This window comes from Lissotriton vulgaris, chromosome 3_1 (genome assembly GCF_964263255.1).
Source record: "Lissotriton vulgaris chromosome 3_1, aLisVul1.2, whole genome shotgun sequence".
In the NCBI taxonomy this organism is placed as follows: Eukaryota; Metazoa; Chordata; class Amphibia; order Caudata; family Salamandridae; genus Lissotriton; species Lissotriton vulgaris.
The window spans coordinates 1,527,633,451-1,527,651,752 of NC_141689.1; the positions used below are offsets into that span (position 1 = coordinate 1,527,633,451).

At 42.4% G+C, this 18,302-nt stretch overlaps 1 protein-coding gene across 4 annotated transcripts in view; it reads left to right on the forward strand.

The window, feature by feature from the left end:
• LEF1 (lymphoid enhancer binding factor 1) overlaps positions 1-18,302 on the forward strand; it is a 252,049-nt gene that overhangs the window by 190,948 nt on the left and 42,799 nt on the right. For 2 of the 4 annotated variants that reach the window (XM_086962009.1, XM_086962010.1), the window contains 3 exons: positions 2,395-2,502; positions 11,613-11,661; positions 12,258-12,301. In XM_086962009.1, coding sequence (XP_086818135.1) covers positions 2,395-2,502; positions 11,613-11,661; positions 12,258-12,295 — 195 coding nt within the window. In that variant the 3' untranslated portion in view covers positions 12,296-12,301. The remainder of the gene's footprint in view (positions 1-2,394; positions 2,503-11,612; positions 11,662-12,257; positions 12,302-18,302) is intronic. The other 2 variants (XM_086962011.1, XM_086962012.1) reach the window with 1 other exon arrangement.

An 18,302-nucleotide genomic window follows, 5' to 3' on the forward strand; every position in this document is an offset into this window, starting at 1 on the left:
AGTTAGGGAATTGCAGGTCTTAACTATCCAAGTACCCAAGGTACATAAAGATAGTGTGGTCATTAGAATTAACCCACAGTTCATTATGAAAGTTGAATCACATTTCCATGTGAACCAAAGAATCTGACTACCTGTTTTTTCCTGTATTCCAAAATGCAGGTGGAGAATGCACTCTTTAGGCTATTCATGTGAGTGCGATCATGTATTACAAGAATCAAAGCCAGTGAGGAAATGCAAACAGATTTGTGGCACACACACAAGCAAATAGGGGTCTCTCAGTGTCAAAAGGAATCATTGCAATATGGTTATTGCAACCCTTCCAAACACGTTTCACCCAAGATGGTAAAAACCGTGATCGCAAATCAAGAGCTTATTTTACAAGGAATCAAGCATTGGGCAAGTCAATAGGTCTACCTGTGGGTGAGCTATTAGCTTTTCAAATCAGGTTGGGATGGAGAACGTGAGGGCGGGTGGGGTGGAGAACATGAGGGTGGGAGAGCAGCAGTGGGGGTGGAGAACGGGAGGGTGGATAATCTTCGACTACTGGACGGTAAATATAGAGCTATGAAGCATCATAGCGCTTTTTTCATTCTGTCTCGGGGTGGAGAAGAAACAGAGATTGGGTGGGCATGTGGGACAGGTGGGAGGTTAAGAAGAAACGGACTGGAGCGGGTGGGAGGACAAGAAGAAATAGGGACTGTGTGGGTGGGTGGTACTTTTAAGAAGAAAAAGGAATGGGCAGGTGGGAGGTGAAGAAGAAATGGGGACTGACGGGTTGAGGGGAATAAGAAACAGGGACGGGCAGGTGGGAATGTAAAAAGAAACAAATAGGCGGGTGGGAGGGGAAGAAGAAACATGGGTGGGTGGGAGGGGAAGAAGAAACATGGGTGGGTGGGAGGGGAAGAAGAAACATGGGTGGGTGGGAGGGGAAGAAGAAACATGGGTGGGTGGGAGGGGAAGGAAAACATGGTCGGGTGGGAGGGGAAGAAGAAACAGGAGCAGGTGGGAGAGGAAGACGAAATAGGCGGGTGGGAGGGGAAGAGGAAACAGGGATGGAGCTGGTGTGAGAGGAAGAAGAAATAGGGGTGAGAGGGAAAGAAGATACAGCAGTGTAAGAAAAAACAGGTGGGCGGGTGGGAGGGGAAGAAGAAACAGGTGGGCTGGTGGGAGGGGAAGAAGAAGCAGGGGTGGGGCGGGTGGGAGGGGAAGAAGAAACATGGTTGGAGCAGGTGAGAGGGGAAGCAGAAACAGGGACAGGGGGGTGGGAGGGGGGAGAAATAGAGGCGTGGAGGGGAGGGAGACACCTTGGGCAGGTGTGAGGGGATGGGTAAACAGGACCGGGTCAGGTGGGAGGAGAAGAAGAAACAGGGACCAAGGGAAGGGAAGAAAAACAGGGACGGGCAGGTGCGAAGGGAAGAAGAAACAGGGACGGGCCAGAGAAAGGTGAAAAAGAAACAGCGATGGGCTGATGGGAGGGGAAGAACAAACAGGGACGTTGGCATGGGGCTTTATAAGATGCAACAAGAATGGGGTATGGGAGCGGAGCAGAAACACAGATGTGGTGGAAGTAATAAAAAGCAGCATGGGAGGGGCTAGAAGGATTAATAGCAGCGCGGACGGGGTGAAAGGGTTAGAAGCAATGCAGATGGGGTGGAAGGCAGTAGAAGAAGAAACAGGAACGGAGGGCAGGGCAGGGGGCAGTATGAGCAGCAACATGGATGGGGAATGGGTTGGAGGGGAAGAAGCAACACAGACAAGGAAGATGAGAAGGGGAGAATCAAGAAAATAAAAAATGATATAGTACCTTAGTCACAGCACCCGAATCAGAAGGGCCTTAATACATCTGAAGCAATCAGTGCTTAGTCCGTGCTCCTCCAGAAAGAAGAGGAAGTGAAGGCAGCGTGCACAGCCCAATTAGAAGGCATCAAGTGAGAATGAAGCCCACAATTAGTAAGCAATGGGCAGCCTCCAAGTCCCTTATACCACAAAATATTTCTCGCAAGTGAGAGCACATGCGCTAGCGCATATCACCCAGGCAGGCAAGACCTAAAAGGGTGAAAATCGAGCCTTTCTAACAAATGTCTCCATTAATTACATGTCTGGCTACCACATGCCAATCAATCCATTCTGTCACAAAACATTATTTTGTGGGTGGTCCATGCAAAGCAGGCGGCACAGGTTGACCTGCCAATTAGATGGTAGAATATTGCACAGCATGTGAATCCATAATAGCTTCAAGCCAAAACTGTTGTTAGAAGTTAGTATCTTTTTACTTCCTCTTCTCTTAGGGATCATGGAAAGTAGCGCGGAAATGTCCAAAAATTATTCTTTATATAACTGAATTGATTTTGTTGCATTTTGTAGTCTAAGACTGCACCTTGTTGTTATTTTCAGTGGCATGCTCTTTCCAGAGAAGAACAGGCTAAGTATTATGAATTAGCCCGAAAAGAAAGGCAACTACACATGCAGCTGTACCCCGGCTGGTCTGCACGAGACAATTACGTAAGTGTTTAACGTACTCTACTTTTCAAGTATTGATTATCTTTTCTAATGCACCATGTGGATGTGAAATGAAAATAAAGTTGATTTAAATGGGTTTGATTGCTTTGCTGATGATGACTTTTGCCTGGATTTAGTGAAGCATATTAGTTTATTCCTGCTCCAGATTTAGATGGGCGAGGAGTACCCAGTTAAAGTGAGTAAACAAACAACAAATGAAGGAATGTTGTCAACGTTTTTTTGTACAAATTTCACAAATAGAGATGCAATTTATGGAGAAGAGTTATGGCATAGTAGTTACAACTCAGGTATCAGAGTCATATTTGGATTATTTTAAATAACCTTTCTGCCCAAAGGTGTCACCTGTAGGGGAAAAGTGGAATTCATGCTAAAGTCCCAAATACTGATTGGGATCTACAGAATTTTAAGAGCGTACATTCCATTTGCAACAGCCGAAAACTTCCAGGCAGGTGAACCATTGCCGCAGTCCATTTACCACTTACCACTGCCCTCCATTTAGAAAAGCGGTGTTAATGTGGGCTTTTACAGGACAGGTGGGGGCCGGGCCATTGGGGAGCTTGAGAACTCTCAGAAAGTCAGAAAGAATGTTGTGTAAATTCACACAATATCTTGATGCATTTTCCCTCCCTAAAAAAACACATACCATTTATCTCTGCAAAAGTGATAATTGGAGGTTCACATCTAGAGGTTGACAGGTGCAGGGAATCATGCCCTACCGCCTGCCTCACATTTCACCTGCCCCTGAGAGAAGTGCAGGTTTTCCTCTTGTGGAAAGTCTGCTGCCTTGACTGCCACTAGACACCAGGTCACAGTGCCAGTAATCCTGCCCAATTTACAACACAGTGACCGTCACTGGTTTTGTGGCATGGTAGACACAGACAGGGAAAACCTACAATTGAGTTCAAGCTCAGATAGAAAACTGTATGCAATAAGACCATTTTTTTCAGTTTATACAAACTCTCATTTTGGGAGGCAGTGTAAAACCTAAATAAATGCCAAGTGGGTAAAAAAAAATAATGGTGGCTGCTCAGCATTCATCTGTGCCTTCAGCACATTCGCTTGCTCCGTTGGCAAATGCCCTGAAGGCACAGAGACCTCTGCCAGGCAGCAAGCCATCTTTAAGCATGGCCTGTACTCCTCCACTAGCGGAGCGGAGGCCAACGCCTGGGTTCACATGACTCTCCTAGTCTCTAAATGCCAACCAGCCTCCTTAAAGAGGACAATTGGAAGGACTGTAGGTTATCAGAGATTATCTGTGGGGAGACTATTCAAATGCTTAAACACGATCCTCCTCCCATAAAAAAGATTTTTCCTCGCAAGGTTATCATTTAAAAAAATCTAATACTCTTACAGTGAAACAGTGTTGTAAATGGTATTTATATAGCGCTTTCTTCCCCTGACGAAGCATTGAAGTGCTTTGTGGGAAGTAGCATGCTACTCTGGAACTCAAGATTAGAGGTTAATGGTTAGCAGGGTAGTAAAATGTGTTGTTGTTTTTTGCATTAGTTGTGTTAGGTTTGAGTTCTTGATTTTGTCTTTGTTTAGTAGAGTTTAGAGTAGGGAAAAGTTTATGGGAATGGATTTGCAAGGGGAAATAATAAGTTGTTTTCGTAAGTAGAGGTTTTGTGTGCCTGCTAGTTGGGTGACGTGACTTAAAAAAAGAGAGGAAGGTTGGAGAAGGATTTTTAGGGGTTCATAGTAGTCAGAAAGGGTTGGGATGTGTCGGAGAGAGGAGGGATGGGCCAATTGTTGAAAGGAGGATTTTTTTCATAGCAAAATCAAAATATCTTATACAAATATATGCGCATGACACTTAGTACGATTTTATTGGCTGGAAAAAATCCCTCTGTATAAATAACTATATGTGCATAGAAGCAGCAATATTTACATGGTTGTATGTGCACATCTATCTTGTGGTGAAGTATGCAACATGTTCATGATATTTCTTAAAGGTTTGGTAAAAGGTATAATCTTCTCTATATAAGCAGCTATATTTACATAGAAACAGCAATAATGACATTGTCTTATATACACACATGTATCTTTTGGTGTAATGAACAAGTTACTTACCTTCGGTAAGGACTTATTTGGTAGAGAATCTATCTAGCAATAGAATCCCCACCCCTATATCAAATGGCTGACCTTTTCTGTAGCTACAAGGATTCAAAGCTGCAAGATACCTTTCTTCTACAATTCCCAGGTGACAAGTGGCACCTGGGACTCGGACTGGACTGTGCTGGTGGCTTCTTCTGGCATTTATTTATTTATTTATAGAGCGCATGAATCACCCTATAAGGGTATCTCCGCGCTTATGACGCATCAGCGAATGGAGGAGACTAGTTAGAAGAGCAAGGTTTTCAGTAATTTCCTGAAGTCTAAGTAGTCTGTGCATTGCCGTAGGCGAATGGGGAGATCGTTCCATAGGCGAGGGCCGAGATGGTAAAAGGCCTTACCCCCTTGTCGAGATTTTCTAATGTGTGGAACAGAAATCAGGGCTTTGTCTCCTGAACGAAGGGGTCTGAGAGGAACATAGTTTACAAATTTCTCATTGAGATAGCTAGGGCCTAGTCTGTATACAGCTCTATATGCCGTACAAGAGATTTTGAAATGAATCCTGTGATCAACAGCGCATTACAGTAATCTAAGCGGCTTAAAATTAGTGCCTGAATCAAGGTTTTTCTTGACGACAGAGGTAGGAAAGGGAATACTCATCGGAACATGCTGAGGCTGTGGAAGCAGACTCCGATGGTAGCGGAGACATGGTCTCTCAAGGTGACTTTTTGGTCCAGGCGGACTCCAAGGTTTTTCACCACTGATTTAGGGCACCAAGTAGGAGACCATACCAAGGTGGCATTGCCAAAAAGCATTATCTCTGACTTGGTGGCGTTTAGTTGGAGGAAATTATTTTTCATCCATTCTGCTACCGATTTCATTCCTTCATAGAACGTGGCTTGGCAATTAGGGTTAGATTTGTCAAGTGGAAAGAGTGGCATTGAAAGCTTCTAACTATCCACACCCCACTGCCCACCCCCCACCACACCTCAAGGCCCTGAGGGCTTAGAAGTGTATTCCTGTAGTTGCTTGAGCACCAGGAAAAAGTTTGGAAACTTTTGAAAGCATTAAGGGGATCTACTGTAGAAAGTACTTGACCAGCAGCTCCATGGTATTTGACTGAATTTCATATTTTTTACCCCGTGAAAGGCTCAGCAGTTCTGAAAAATATGACAGCACCTTTCTGTTTTAGAGCTTGGAAACTTTGTCAGGCAAAAACCTCAAAAGCTCCAGAGCCTTAGTGGGGTCAGGCTACGACAGATATCCAAACAGCATTTCCATGGTTGCAGATAGAATTTCAAATCTGTCCCATGGGGAGACATTGTTTTCTTCATTATGGTATTCAGGTGGACATAGAAGGATGCACATGCATGTGTATATTTGTGTGTGTAGGTTTGTGTGTGTCTGTGTTTAGCACAAGTCCTTATTCACTCTTTTCACAATGTAGTTATATAGTAGCAGTTCGTGTCAGACAGCAGAACTTCATAAGGTTTGTTTAAAGTGCTCAGAATGTAAATATTTTGGGTAAAATGTAAGTTTCCAAAAGCCAAACACTTCCATGTGCATACATTTTTAACTCAATGCGACCTTTGATACTGGGGTAACTTAAACATGGGCCCAAAGTAAATATGTTTGCACTATGTGTTTTAATAGCGTAACAATTCGGACTATTTCAGGACCCCGAAGCTATAAGAATGGCTTGGCATTTAATAGTCATTTTTAATGTAGATTGAATTATTAATTAACTGATCTGAAAGAAACAGGTTAGTATTAGATTCCTTACCTTAGATTCCTTACCTTAGAATATCCGCATGCAACAGACTGGATCCGGAAATTTTTGCGTAGCAGTACCCTTTCGCGTTAACTGTTATTGTGGTCATCTCTAAATTAGCGAACTGGCAAGCACCGGTGCTGACAATTAGGTGCAGAGCACCGCAAACCACGGCTCAATTTAGCACTGTTCAAGCCACTCTAAAAGTCCAACCTGTCATACTGCCACGTAACAGTTATTTGCTCCACCCACAAAACCCTGAAACCTCCCAGGTCCTCTTCTTCTCCGCCTATACTCTAATAGACATGGGAACATTATGTGCAATATCCATGTGATCTATGTGTTTTAATATAATTGTCTATGTCTGTATTCACCACTCAATCATAAATACCTCCTGTATCTCTAATTCCCCCAACAAAACCAGTTATGTTTTCTTGTAACACTTTTGCTCCTCTTTATGTAGTTGTTTGTAGAAATCTATTCCCTTTCAATGAATACTATACGTTTCATAATGGTGTATATCAGATCTTGTGCTGTCCTAATGTCTTCGCTGGGGTTAGCATGTTTCAGATCCTGCACTTTCTTTTTGCAGCACATTCTAAAAAGTTAGGCTAGTCCAGAAAACTCAATTAAACTCCAGGTGAAGGAAAACAAAACTTCAGTCCCAGTGTACATTAAGAACCTTAATATAAAGTCTCTTCAAAATTGGCCAGAAATCCTTCCCTCCCCTCAGAGTTATCAATACCGGGGTATCGCTAACACTTGTGGGGGAAGAATTACTGTCCAATTACACGTTAATGAGGAATTACTGGGGGACTCAGCAATTTTGGTCCTGGTTGCACTGGTCATTCCATATTCCTCCCCAGAATTCCAACCGGAGACTCTACCTGCTGGAGGGAAGCCTCAACCAAAAATACTAGTGGTCTACAGACTGACAGCAGATCTTATCATGATTTGGCCGGTAACTCCTGTAACTAGCCAAATCATGATTACCGACATACTCATAGCTGGTTAAATGAATGCCCAGAACTCAGAGCATGGTGTTCCCAGGAACACAGAGTCATCTTCTGACCCTCGCTTCGGAACATTACTGTATTATTTTTTTTACACATCTGACTGCAATTTCCTGTTAGCAAACAAGCTCTGCAGATGTAAGTTTAAATGATGAGAGCAGCTGTTTTACAGCATGGAATGCAGAGTGCACCACACCATAAAAGAGGAATGCAGCTTGTGCCATCGACAATTGTACATGGCCATAAATAACCATTCCAAATGTGTAAATGTGTCTAAAAAGAACAAAAGAGAAAAAAACAAAAGCTGCTTCATGACAGCAACAATTAGGACTTCACAGTCGCTTGGCCTCTGTAAGGTTCTGTTGCAGAGAATGAGGTTGTATGATTTTGTTGAAGGATTATTTGTAGTAGTTGGATGCTTCTTGCGCATACTCAACACACATTTGTAAGGTGTAATTATTTTATAGACATTGTGATGGTAGGCTGCAATCCAAATCCCTGCAAAAAGCCCAGTTGTTGGTGCACTGAGCTGTGGTTCAGCGCAGCACCCATGGATTCCATATGAATCTTAAATAATTCTTTGACTTCACACCCCACCACCAAAACTAGGCACATCATAGCCAACATCGGCCGATCCACTATGGCGGAGGAGTGTCACCACCCCGCTCCCGCCAGCAGCTTCAAAAGTAGAAAAATAAAACGATATTAAACAGGTTTATTATTATTTTATTTTTCAGCATCTAAGCGCCGTGTCCTGGGGGCGGGGCCATCGTGGGGTCAGTCACAAGGGGAAGCGGCTGTTTCAGGACGGTCAAACGCATATGCACGCTGAGCTGTCTCCAACCGAGCAGGGTTGCCGGGTTAGAGACAGCAGGCAGAGGCTCCCTGTATCCTGAGAGGTCAAATCAAGGGCGCTACGGCCAATCCTGAAACTGCTTTCATACATGAGAGCAGCTTCAGGATTGGATGCAGGGGAGGAGGGGAGCCTCTGCCTGCAGTGGAGCCACGAGAAGCGCGGAAGACCGACAATGCGGCGGGCTGCAGACGTTCTTTTTTTGTCTTCTTTTCCTTCTTTCTTTCTCACCCCCTCACAACACCATCCCCATCCCTGCTCCCACCCCCGCCCTGCCACTCTGCCCTTGCTCCAGCCACTACTGATCATAGCCTCACCTTGATTAGTGTTCCGGGGTTAATCTGTTTTTCATTTGTCTGATTTACTTGATGCTCTAACAGCATAGGTCTGACTTTTCTCTGTTAGCCTGTCAACACCACAACAAAGGTATACTTCTCTAGTAAAAAAAAAAGAATGCTTTTTGCGCTGTTTATGGATACGAGTCTCTCAAAAGTTGATACAGATGAAAATTCCTGCATTTCTTTCCCTTAATATGTCTTTCATGTGTGGAATACCATTTTACTACTTTTTTTCCCTTATTAGGTTAAACCTGGAGATTACTCTGTAATTTCATCAAAGGTTGCATTGCCATCTTGTGGAAAATGAAAAACATAAAAGCTTGATGTATGAGGGTTTGGATATTCTAGTTGCCTTAATCAGATATTTAAAAGAAAGTTTGCTCTTTGACGCGTGTTCTCAATTTATTGTAGCAAAATATATCCAGTGGTGAATCCTACTTACCACAATAATGGTAGTTGTATTGTTAAATATTATATAATATTGTAGGTAGGGCCATTCTGTGAAAAGTTCATTTGAGTTGGAGCAATCTAATACATTTTTAGCCTGGGTTTTGACAGTAGCTCTTCAACAGATGGTTTGAGTTGGATTTGGGCATTACCCTTTCAACAATTGGCTTTTTTGACCAGCCCCTTTCAAACATTGGCATACGAGTTTGTCATTCACAATTGGGTTCAGCCCAGACAAATATTTCTCTCTCACCTGCAGCTCTTCCCTTCTAGGACATATTTCTCCACCTACAATGAAGTATTTGCGTTGAACTCTATGAAAGACTATTTCACAACTACATGTGTCTCTGTCAGTTCCTTAATGTTCGTTCTCCCTTTCCACTTTTCCCTCCTGCCTGCAATCGTGTTGACTCTCTCTCACCCTCCTTCTTTCTTGTGTGTCTCGCTTTTGTTTCTCCCATCCATCACCGACCCTTATTCCTGCCTTTCAACACTCCCTTTGACCTGTGTGCTCATTCTCCCTTGCTACGCCTCACTTTTCCCAATGTGTGTTCCTCATTCCCCACTTGCTACTTCGCTTATTCCTCTCTCCCGCCCCTGCCTGTTTCCCGTGTGTCCTCCTCGTCATCCCTATCCACCCTTCCCTCGAGGTGGCTGCTCATGAGTGCCACTAGTGTCATGTTTTATTTTATCTTACCTTGAGACAAAATGTGATCAATGTCGTGATGCTTTTACCTTCAATTCATTCTTCTTTTTGATTTATGTCAAATGAAGGTCATGTATAAAGGGGAGCTTCAGTATAGAGCTTCTTTTTATGTCATAGATAAAAGCGAAGGATTATAATGAAGGCCCCCTTGTTACTCTACCTCCGGTTTTCATAACGCAAAAACAAATATTTATTGTAGGCAAGGGGGCTCTCAATAAAGACCAACTTTTAGATCTTGCGTTTGTCTGGCTTAAAGTACTTGTGTTATATGTGTTAATACAATAAATCCAAACCTAGTGGCTTTGCCATTGCTTGAGTAGATATGGGCTCCTTGCAGAGATCTGGAGAACTGCAGTGTGGCCTTCTCTTAACACTTTCTGGAATGGTAGTGTCTTGACAGCAACTCAAATGGGATGTCAGGGTGCGCATAGGCTGTGATTTGAGACCACTTTTCGGGGTATATAATTTGCGTATGTGCTCCATCTCCAAAAAGTAGCGATGGGCATCATCGGTAAAAGAGCGCATAATTGGAGAACGTGGCTTATCTCATTCTGCTTCTGCATCCCCATCACTGAAATTGATCAGGGAAAGGTTTTCCCCATTTCTGTTGTCACAGTACGCGGGTATACCATCTGCATTCCTGGGTGATAGATCAGGAGTGCCCGCCTACCAGATCAGTTCAGAGAAGTCAGTACCTGCTTCTAACTACCTGGTTATTGTGGATCTCATTCAGTGAGAATATGGAAAAGATTGTGTTGTGCCCCTTGTATTTTTGTGTGCCTCCGAGAATTTTGAGCAGAGTGAACCACTGTAGCTAAGAGTGAAATCTTTTTTTGTCTCCAGCTGTATATCGAGTCGGAAAATGGCTCTAGAGAGCAGATAGTGAGAAGTACGGCGCATGTCCTGAATATTTGCAATCTGGAACGCTTAGCTAACTAATGTTAATGGGTCCGATTCACAGAACTAACTTAGGACAAAATCCTAAACTTACTACTATTTTGGTATTCACAGAAGGAACTTACTCATTTTGGTATTCACAGAAGGCACTTACTCATTTCGGTATTCACAGAAGTTAGGAGTCCTAACTTTAGGACTCCTAAATGCCTTCTGTGAATACCGAAAGTCTTCAAGTTAGGATTTTTCTGAGTTTAGTAGTAGTAAAGTTAGGACACCTAACTTTAGGATGCCTAAATTCCTTCTGTGAATAACGAAAGTCTTAAAATTAGGATTTTTCTCAGTTTAGTAGTAGTAAAATTGAGAAAAATCCTAACTTTAAGACTTTCAGTATTCACAGAAGGCATTTAGGAGTCCTAAAGTTAGGAGTCCTAACTTTACTACTACTAAATTGAGAAAAATCCTAACTTTAAGACTTTCGGTATTCACAGAAGGCATTTAGGAGTCCTAAAGTTAGGACTCCTAACTTCTGTGAATACCGAAATTAGTAAGTGCCTTCTGTGAATACCAAAATGAGTAAGTGCCTTCTGTGAATACCAAAATGGTAGTAAGTTTAGGATTTTGTCTTAAGTTAGTTCTGTGATTCGGGCCCAATGTGTCTAGATACATTGTGCAGAATACACAGTGGCCCTGTATTCAACTTCACTTTTTAGAGTTACCAGTGCTAGCCCCCTGAGGGTGAGGAAAAGGGTGTGCTTTCCTAGCACTTTTCAGAAAACATACTTCTGTATTCTGGAAATACTTCTGAACTCTGGATCCTTGTAGCACAGAGGCCTGAACAGAGAGAGATGCTCTAGTCCAGCAGTTCTAATATCTGGTTGGTGACACTTATATATTCCTTAGGATGGACAGCATTTTTAGCAGTAAGTAGTGCATTCTCCAGCCATTTGCTGTGATGGGAGATATTTGACACAGTCTATCCAAAACACCTTATTAATCACCACTTTTTCTCTTGCAGGGTAAGAAGAAAAAGCGAAAGAGAGAAAAGTTACAGGAATCTACGTCAGGTATGTTGCCCGCATTTCAAACAGTTGGACGTGCCATCTTTTCAATTATGTTTCAGTGTTTTTCATTTTGTTGCTTGGTGCTTCCAGTCCATCTTTGCCTTTCATATTATCCTCAGACGTACTAGCAAAGATATTCATGGTACTCGTGTTTTTATGTGCTCCAGCTTCTTTCTTGACAACTGTCCTCCCGCCTTCTCACCTGTTATGTCTGATGTACCGTCTCGTTTTCTTGCTTACCACTGCCAGGGTGCGTAATAGACTTCATGCAACTTTACACACAAAAGCATATTGGGGAGACCTTGTATTTCTTCCCCTTTCTGCCTGTTCCCAGCACAAATCTTTTCGCACACAATGAATTTTAAACATTCATTCTGTATTTATGTTTAGTCTGGCCCAACGCCCCCACCCTTAGCCTTGAAGATAGAGGCAAAAAAATCATGTATGTGTTTTTTTAAAATAATTATGTAAATCAATTGTTTGATATTAAAAACGTGGCGGGAAAGCGTGGAAGATCTGCAGTGTGTGTTAGCTTAAAACATATATCGAATGTACAGAAATATCTTCAATGGAAAATTAAAGGCCACAATCTTCTACAGGTACAGCCCCCCCAAGAATGACTGCTGCCTACATCTGAAGCATGGTAAGATCATCTCTGGACCCGCAATGCTGCAACCAATGAACCTAAATCAGGCAACATGTCACACATTAGTAGCCTTTGGGAGCGAAACCGCTCTAGGAAATAGCAGGCCTATCCAACACCGTTATAAAAGATGCTCTTCTTCACAAGGTGTCTCTCATTTCCACCTAGTATCCAAAATTTGAAAACTAAATTCTTTATTATAATGTGAAAACAAACCTCAGACCCCTGGTGGTTCTTAAATGCCGTACAATATGCATCCAATGCAAGATGACTCACTTAAGTATTGAAAAGCCAAGGTAAATACTATGTTTTTGTGTTTTTCAATAGTTTTTGTGCTGTCTCTTTTGTGAAAGATATGTTTTCCCCCATTTGCCAATGCCATACCTCAGTAGCCAGGAGTGTGACTGCTTATGGCATTTCTGTCCCTTCAAATCCTAACAAAGCAGTCCTCCTGCTCCTGAGTCTGTCAAATCCTGGACACACCTTGTGTCCTTTGCCACATTTTGAAAAAGGTTTGGCATAAGAAGGTACAGATTTGTTTTTCATGACTAATCTGACAGTTTGTTCACATATGAGTGACAAAAGTAACCTTTAAATCAATTTAGGATATGCTCTGGTTATAGAGGAATTGGTTTTAGGTGTATTGTGTCTAACGTAGAAAGAGATACTTAAGTATATTTATTTCCATTACTGTTTTTTTTTGTTTAAAGTGCTTGTCAGGCATTTGGTATGCCACTAGCTTGCTTCCACTGATGGGGTGGCTGTTTTAACTTGTTTTTTTCGTGTGGAAGTATGTTTAATTGGCAATTGAAGAATGTTCAATTGGTAATTGATGGTTAAATACAACTGAAAGAAACCCCTCTATGTACTATGTAGGGTAACTGTGTTTCAGCAAGTGTCGTCTTAAGGATGTTTGGGGCCCCGGGCAAAAAAAAATTGGGGGCCCCATGTACCTCATTTTAATGCCACTTTTCTGCTAATGGAACTCCACTTGGTGCCAAACAGACTTTCACACAAAACAGTTAAAATATGTCTTTTCAGGCCCCCATAAATATCTAAGATGCCACTGGGCAAAAAGATAGACACTCAGAGTTAGAGGTGGGCAGAGAGGCGGATATATGGAAATATACAGAAGTGAGTCAGATCAAAAAGAATGTTTACTTTCCCAGAAGGCTCCTTGGAAGGTAGGGGGCCATGGGCAATTGCTCACTTTGCCCATGCTTTAAACTGTCTTTGGTTTCAGCAATTAAAAACCGCCTGGTTTAATCAAAACTGGGGAAAGGATCCCTTGTATAAGTGGACCCTTGCCCTCCATGCCCCCCGGATATTGGACCTCATTTAACAATTTTATGACATACATTGCTGAAGGCTTCTAGGCTGTTAATTGGAATTTAGAGTTCTACATATTGCCTCATTATGTATTTTGTAATGAGGAGTTTAATTTTACATATTGGTTCTTTTGCAAATAGTTGTGTTTTCAATATCAGACACAACTGTACTAAATTCTGGATTGGCAGCTTTGTAAGATACCAAGAGCCTCATTTACAAGTTTTTGACGCATGGCATCGCAGTAACTCACTTTGTTGCGCTGCCCTGCGTCAAAAGGAAAAGGCAGAAATGCACCGTATTTATGATATATGGTGCATTCCTGTCCTTTCCCACTGCGCTGTTTTGACTGCCTTCCGCCAATGCAGGCGCCCTCTCCGTGTTGTTGGAATTGTGTTTTTTGTGCAGGAAGGCTCACCATCCTCCACGAAAGCAATCAATGGAGGCGTTTTTCTCCTCCTAGAGGAAAAAACGAGGAGAAATAAAGTAATTTCTTCTAATTACGCATGCCCTTGGGATGCATAGACTTTTGTCGCATTCGCAGATTTAGAAGTCCTTGCAAATCTGTGAATGCGTCAAGATCCATGGGAGTCGCATGGGAACACCCACCGCAATGCCCACGGAACGCCTCTTTGATGCAGAATAAGGCAACACAGCAACTTGAGATGCTTTGCCTTACTCCATTACTACTATGAAGCCATGAAAAGCTGTGCAAAGTGGCTTTGCATGGCCTCGAATATATGGGTCGTCACTCTGTGCCGTCGGTGCATATAAATAAAGTGATGCAGAGTCAGCGCAATGGGCTTGTAAATAAGCCCTCTAAAATCTTGCGCATTTCTGGGACAGCTTTCAAGATAGGAAAATGGAAGAGCAATCTCTGTTTCACTGCTGCTCGGGAAACAGAGACGCTGGTATACAGTTAACACATTACCAAAAGAGAATGATCTAACACTAGTCTCAACTTTGGGCCTGAGAGGCTGGACATGAGCAGATGTGAAACAAAATTGTTATGCATAAAATCCTGCTTTAAAAAAATCTCACTTTTGTCTCCTTGATTTTAACTACATCAGGCACAGGGTTACTCTAGTCTGCATGTATTTGGACCTGCTCAAAGCTACTTGAAGGCTGTGTTTGTTATTTCATATGTCCCCATTCTTCTGACCTTCCTAGGAGGACTTCCTCAGTGCTAATTGCAGTGGGTTCCTGAGGGTGACATCAAACGTACAGACGCATTCGCAATCAGTGCTTGGACGACATCATAGATCAGCGTAGTTTCGCCACACTGGAATTTATTTGTCTAATGAGTACTGCTGTTTCCTGAAAAGCAAAGTCTCTATAAATGCTTCCTTTAAGGAAAACTGCTTGACTGTAGGTTTAACTTCAGTGCACATAAACCGAGGGTCCAAGCTCATTCCCACCACCTGGAGGTATGAAAACAATTCCTCTGAGGTTTTGATTGAAGGAGTGTTTGCCAGCCTTTGGACCCTAAAGCGGAACCACGGGGCATTCATTTCTCCTCTTCAATGGCCCCAATTTCGACTCTCTAAGGAGGTTGCTGGGCCACCTAACATTGTAGTTCCTATTAAACAGTCACCTTCAGGTTGGCAGGACAATCACTGTGCTGTTGCACATATGTCCTTTTGCCCTCCACAACTACATGTTCACACGTCACCACTTGAGAAGCTATCTCAGTGGTCTGCATAGGGTGGGGTACTAGAATATCTTTGTCAGAATAGTATGCCCTAGACATCACCCATTGGAATAAAGAATAAAAAATCTACACTCAAAGGAACAATATTTTGGTAAACCATCTTTAGGACGCAATATTTGTGTCAGATCATATTTGTGTACAAAGTATCCTGACATACAATCTTGCATTGAAAGGAGTGTACCTTGCATGTAAACAATTACTTCAGGATGTTCTTCGCAGGTGTCTTCTGAAAAAATCTCAACCTGCAACGGTCTTGGGTGCAAGCACGCATTCTCGCATCACCTTAAATAATGTAATCAGATTTCAGATATTTGGTGAGTGTTCCGGTGATAGACTTGAAGGGGCAGATTTACGAAGTTTTGATATAACACAGCTCTGTAACCAAAGTTGCTGCACTACATTGCGTCAACAAATGAGAGAAAAGCAGCGTCACATCTGCTAGGATACAACACTGGTTTCCTTTCACCAGAGCTGGTGCACTTAGTCTGCAATGCGCCAGCACACGTGCATGTGCCCCATAGTACAAGGGTGTGTTCTTTCTGTTAAGTATAGAGTTTGACCCTTCCAGGACAAAAATGTGTTGTAATACCTTTCCTACCTTTTATGTGCGCTATACAATGCAGCACACATGCAAAGTTAGAAAAAAACGTGGAGACTTTTAATAGTTGCTCCAGTATTAAACCTGCCTCAAGGAGGATTGTTTGATGAAACTCCTAGGGCCTCATTTATGAGCCCTTGCGTCACTTTTACGCTGCCGGTGCGTCACTTTTTGTGACGCACCAGTGGCGTAAAAAATGCACCTTGTTGCTTCATATTTACAAAGTGACACATCTAAGTAGATGCGTCACTTTGTAAACCCCTGCGCCAGGTATAATGTATGCAAGGGGGCGTATTGACGCAAGGAAGGGTCGTAGAAGTGACGCAGTGAAATCTATGAGATGTCACTGCGTCACTTTTAGGACACCATTGCGTCAAAATCCTGCGCCTGCCTCACAGCAGGCGTAAGACTGACGCAGGCCTTTTCACATGGGGCTTGCCCCATGTGAAAGGACGCATTGCTGGAGTTGCGTCACTTTTGTGACACACTCCAGCAATGCGTCACTTTTGCGCTTACAGATACGTCAGAAATACTAACGTATCTGTAACTCCTTGCGACATGATGCGTCATACATTAAATATGACGCATCAGGAATGTCGCAAGGAGTGCGCACTGAGAAGTGACGCATCGCTGCTTTCACGCAGCGATGCGCCATTTCTCATAAATGAGGCCCCATGTCTTTAAATGTTAGTAGATGGGGATTTGGGTTAAAACCCAGGGTGGTCGCATGGAAACGGCCATAAACCACCTATGGTTTGCCCCTGTGCTGCAAATCTTTGCAAAGTAGAGCATATCACTGCTTATGAGCTGCTTTGCAGTACTACATGCAACTTTCCAACAAAAAGCATGAGTTGCTTAGAAAGCCAATCCTACCACAAAATTTTGAGCTGGGTTTGAGTAATTTTTTACCAACTCCTTAAATGTTTTTATAAATGGATAACGCCCAACTGTATGGAAGTGGTTGGTAGTATGTGTCCCTTCCAAATAGTGATTACTATCTAAAATATATTTGAAAGAGTAGAGAGTGGTCAACAGATCCACTACCAACACTCAGTGAAACATTTTTCTAAACCAAAACTCCTTTTTCAAAAACAGTTCTGTTTCCTTTAAGGAAAAATGGCTGTCTTTTAAAAAGCTTTTTTTATTCAAACACAATCACAGACATGTGTCTGCTGACTTTTGCAGGCCACCCTTCCTGTGACTGTAACCAATCAGAATAAGTCGCAATTTGCGACACACCTGATGAATGTTAATAACATAGTTTGGATTGAAATCCACTGTGGTTTGAAATGTTGTGACCCAACCTATTGATACCCATGTTGGTTCACAAAATGTTACACTTGTTGCAAAATAGCAGCGGTGGTGATTCATTTTAATGCTGCATCGGGCCCAAGCTGATTTGTGCACAGCAAGGATTGCTATGAGTTGGGGTCATTTGTGAGCAAAAGGACAACAAGGGTGCCACAAGGCTCTATGACCAGTTCTATGGTGTGCAGTGCACGCGTGATGAGGTTACAGGGATTCTATAAGGTCAGATATGGTTCTACTGAAATTGTTCGAAGTAATTAGTGTTGATTGAACTTGATTTGAACCAGATGATTAAAACCCAGTGGTTTGAAGAGGTCAATGCTCTTTGGCATAGACATTACTTTGAATCAGTTAGTTCAAAAATGTATTTAGTTTAAATCACTATTTGCAACTTATACCTAAACCAATTTCAAAATCTAAGTCTAACCCTCACCTTTATCCTAATGACTAACTTAGAAAACCCTTAATGTCAAACACTTCATGCTTTCCCTCAGACTCCTTACAACTAATGCCTAGATCTTAGCCAAATAATTGCCCCTTCCCTTACCTCGCTTCTCCGAGCCCCCAGGGTCTAATCCACCCTCTCAACATCTGAACCCTAAACACTTATTCCAACTCCCTAATTCTGTACTGCTAAACCCTTCCATCTAAATCCTTGCCGTAAATCCATACCATGACCTCTTATTCCTCACCCCTAACCTATAGTCATTACCATATTTCTTAATAAGAAAAACCAATCCACCCTATTACCCTTTACCTCTAACCCCTAACCCTAGAAATAGCTTCTTTAATTTTCTTCAAACCAAATGTCTTTCTTGCTAATTGCTTTTCCCTTTAGTTCCTTTCAACCCATTTGGTTTCAACCACAGATAATCCAAAACAAATGATTTAAACAAACCACTTGTTGCCATAGTATTTCTGTGCCTACAGATGATAAAAAAAAGATCTGTCATAAGTACCCAAAAAAAAATTAAGAGACCTCATCCAGTAGCAGTGTCTTGGGATTACTGTACCAAATGACATAAAATTTCAGAATCTGCTTTGGCATCTCATAATCA